Source organism: Buceros rhinoceros, unplaced genomic scaffold, assembly GCF_000710305.1.
Source record: "Buceros rhinoceros silvestris isolate BGI_N320 unplaced genomic scaffold, ASM71030v1 scaffold1361, whole genome shotgun sequence".
In the NCBI taxonomy this organism is placed as follows: domain Eukaryota; kingdom Metazoa; phylum Chordata; class Aves; order Bucerotiformes; family Bucerotidae; genus Buceros; species Buceros rhinoceros.
In genome coordinates, this window is record NW_010395715.1 from 16,563 (window position 1) to 20,685 (window position 4,123).

A 4,123-nucleotide genomic window follows, 5' to 3' on the forward strand; every position below is an offset into this window, starting at 1 on the left:
TGCGCTGGTGCTCGGCAGGAAGATAAAGATGGGCTGTTGTCCAAAGTTCTTAATGGCAAGGTGTCTCTCTTCACCCCTAACAGAACCATCCAGCCGCTCATAGCTGTAGCCTTTACAAACAAGCAACATGTATGTTTCTGAAATTCTGTCTATGCTCTTACCCTCTTATCTCATTCTCTGCTGTCTCACTGCTGACCTGAATCTTTTAATGCCAAACCTTCCTGCCTTGATTCTCATTTTATAGCCTTCAGTTCCTTCATTCTTTCTCAGTTAAACCTCATATAAACTGAAGTAGTGACCCTGACTTCCAGATTGACTGTCGGGAAAAGGTAATTTAGCTGAGTCTGAAGCAGAGACTCTTAGCATTTAATTTACTGCTTGGAAACACAACAGGAAAATCCAGAGCCAAAGTAACAGAACATTAGCACACAGTCCCATTTCAGACTATGCTGTGCTGGCTGCGGGCCCCACAAAACAGGCCAACAGCCATTGGATTCTCCTTATGCAAAATCCCACGGCCTTCAGTGTGTGCTTTCCTGTGAGCAAGCAGTATGGGATACGGCCCTACATTTGGCTTTATCCCGCATTATTAGTTGCCCAAAACCATAAACACCAAACAAAAGCCTCTTTCATGGGAAATCCTAAGTAGGCATGGAGCCATGTGGATCGAAACAAAAGAAAATGTCCCAAGAACACTTCGGTAACCCTGCCAAAAATGGTCTGATCCAACCTGCCCTTGCAGACATGTTGGGGCCCTGCTGCCAACAACTATTTAATCAAAAATTAATTTCCTGGTATGAATGTGGCCCAATTTGCATTTTGTGCTGGATGAACTGAATCTAGAGCAAGCCTGCTGCCTTCAGTGCAATTACTTCAGGACTCAGGTACCTAAGTGAACATAGGTGTATAATGAAACATTGCTACCCTGCCATCTGTTAGCTTCATTTTATTGAGGAACCAAAGCTGAAACTACTTTGAAGAATATTTAAGTGCCAGCTCATTTCAGGCAGGTGGTAACACAGAAGACAGCTGAACTCAAGACCCTCCAACTCACAGCACCACTGCAAGAATATGGTTTCTATCTACTAAGAAGCAATAAATCCTCACCACAATCCCTTCTCCATCCCAGGCAGACCAACCAAAATCAGAGGAAAAATATATGGCAGAGATCATTAGGATAAGACACTGGTGACAAAGCATGTAGAACACACCTCTATAGTCCAAGTAGTCCTGCAGGATATCAAGCAGCTGAGTCATCTGAGAAAAGAGCAAGACACGGTGGCCACTGGAAAAATAACATTAAGACACCATGAGCCTCAACATACTGTGACAGCATTTCACAGATTGGTAGAGGGGTTACAACAGCTTAACCAGTCACTGTTAAATAGCAAGGCCTCAATCCTCTCCACACTAAGACTCACAGATTCACTGCCCATTCCCTCACATTTTCAACTCCACATCCATAAGCAACCAGTCAGCCTCATCTGCCATCATCAGTCACTGCATCTAGAGTCACAGAGACACAACAAGGCTCTGGCACAACTCTGCTGCTGGCTGGATGCAGCCTGGTGAGGATGGACAGGAGCCTGTCTAAAAAGATCCTCAGTTTCAATCTAGCATCACAAGGTCTTCTTCACCACAGGACCTGCCACACCAGACTGCTCTCAAATCACACACCTCAAAACATTTTAGATGCTGGGAAAATGTGGTATCAGCATCTCTGTGACAGTACAGCATTTCCTCCTCCAGCAAATGACCTTCAAGATCAAACTCTGCCTATGACTGTGTATACATGAGAGATCAACTCTCCTCCCTCCCAGCTCTAGGCATCAGTGCTCTGTTTAAATCAGAATTCACTGTAGAGCAGAACACAGGCATTTTCAAGGCCAGAATTTGCACAGGGCTGGTCCTGTGGCAAAGATATTCAAGGGAGAGGCACCCACTCACAAGATGCTATACAGCAGAAGAACAGAGACCTCCACAACCACATCAGACTTCCAAAGGTCTGCTGAAGCTCTGTCCTTTGGAGGTGGTCAAAGGGAAACTACAGCCTGATTAAATGAGAAGGCAGAATTTCTGTCATGCAGGAGGCACTGCTTCACAGACTGCACAAGAATGCAAACTGCAGTTTGATTTGCCTCCCATCTAAGAGCTGGAGGTAAATACCCAGAGTCCTTGGGTTCCAGGTTCTGAAGTTATCAGAGCCCAGCATCAGGAGTTCTGAACACCATCATCAAAACTGAAGTTTCAACTTCTTCTGGGGTTTTGGTCCAGTCAAATTTCTTTTTCACATTTGCTATGCAGTCCGCCTCCCAGACTAACAAAGGCATGGTAGCACAAAGGAAGTCAACTGATGCTACTCTCAGGAAACCCACAGTCAAAATGTGGAATGCCATGGCACATGGTTAATTCTCCCAGGTTCCCAAATATGGCAAATATAAGAACATGCGAGTGTTAGTAAGGTGTTTTGAGAAATGTTTAAAGGGAAGCTACAAAAAGCTTTGAGGTTCCTCTGCCATCTCTAATGCAACTCCTTATACTGAAACAACTTCTTTCAGGTACTCAATAACGTGCAATAGGCCAGTGCTTGCATTGTGATGAGTATCTACTCAATCTATGGCTAAATAAGGTAGTTTGACTTCCCAGTTTACCTCTTCTCTCTAGGTCAACCCCACCCTGTCTTCCTCATCCCAACGTGACATACCCAGCATATAAGAATGAAAGGAGTTTATCCAACAAACACAGCTTGCCACTGGCTTCAACAATATGGTCTCCAATCTCAAAGGGTTCTGGCTCAACACCTGGAACAGAAATGAGTTTCAGAAGCAAATCTAATACTATGGAAGTTAACTCAGTGGCCAATCTCAGTGTGTTTGCACTATCACCAAGCAGACTCCCATGATGCTTGCTTGAGCAGTGATGGTCCTTCTCTGTCTCTAAAGAACTCCCTTGGTATTTCACAAAGCATTGAGATTTCATTGTTCAGGTGAGAGTAGATGCGCTGATGAGAAAACTTAGAGAGCTGCAGTAAGAAACAGTCCCCTACTTTATTCCTCATCATTGCTGAACTGTCTTATGTTGGAACTGGTCACGAACTCACAGCTGGTTCTGATTCAAGTAAAACATTGTTTATTACTTGCTGCCTCTACGCATTACACTGCCAAGCAATAATAGAAAACCACTGTGTAAATCAAGAAACTTACTTCTATTTCAAGAGAGAGGAGTGCATTCTTACCACTGAAAAGGTATGGGTGGGCAACACACTTTCGAAGCTGAATTAAGACATTCTGAAGTGTAACCTTCCTTCCTGTTTCATTTTCAAATGCATCTGGAAGAAAGAGCACAGAAAAGGATCTCAGCAGGAAAGTCCATGCTCCGTCAATGGGTGTGACTGGGTACTACTCTTCAAGGCTACAGCACTGGAGTAGGTAAGTCGCTCTGAAAGTAATGCCTCCTATTTCTGGGTACTACTCTTCAAGGCTACAGCACTGGAGTAGGTAAGTCGCTCTGAAAGTAATGCCTCCTATTTAAACTACAATAAACTACAATAGATATGAAGAGCATAATAACACTATTTCATAGAGCAAATTCTCAGCTACAAACCACTACTTTTTGATACAGTCACCACCATTGGCTGTGCATTTTGCATTTTCACCAGAGATGAACAAGACCCTGCCTGCCAAGCTCATTTAACCCACCACCTCACTGTGCCGACACCCACTGACTGGTCTCTGTACACATTCAGCCCGTCAATGAATGTCCATAGGTGCAATTTTCTCCACGTGGAGGAATTCAGTTACACACCTTCGCTTCACACACAGTGCCATGTCAGAGGTCATGTTGTCAGACTGCCCCTCTGATGCCGTCTGTCATACAGCAACAAAATTTAATAGAACATCAGTGGGAAGGTTCAACCGTGCTGCCATTCCACCAACATCTGCCTCTAACATTGTGGGCCAACAGAATAAAAAAGGAGGCATCACTTGCAATGCAGCCCTCATATCTCTTTCTGCATATCACATCTGCATTTGAATTTCCATCTCAAGACTAACACATCTGTTTTCATGGACCAAATAAAGTTTCCCTCACATTTTTTTGGACAAGCCTTTAGAAAAAGATCCTG

At 43.9% G+C, this 4,123-nt stretch overlaps 1 protein-coding gene across 1 annotated transcript in view; it reads right to left on the minus strand.

The window, feature by feature from the left end:
* The window catches only part of CHD1L (chromodomain helicase DNA binding protein 1-like), a 22,748-nt gene that overhangs the window by 9,575 nt on the left and 9,050 nt on the right, over nucleotides 1-4,123 (minus strand). The window contains exons 8-10 of the mRNA XM_010145623.1: nucleotides 3,236-3,328; nucleotides 2,705-2,801; nucleotides 1,212-1,285 (exon numbers count right to left, since the gene is read on the minus strand). Of these exons, the coding sequence (XP_010143925.1) occupies nucleotides 1,212-1,285; nucleotides 2,705-2,801; nucleotides 3,236-3,328 (264 nt within the window). The remainder of the gene's footprint in view (nucleotides 1-1,211; nucleotides 1,286-2,704; nucleotides 2,802-3,235; nucleotides 3,329-4,123) is intronic.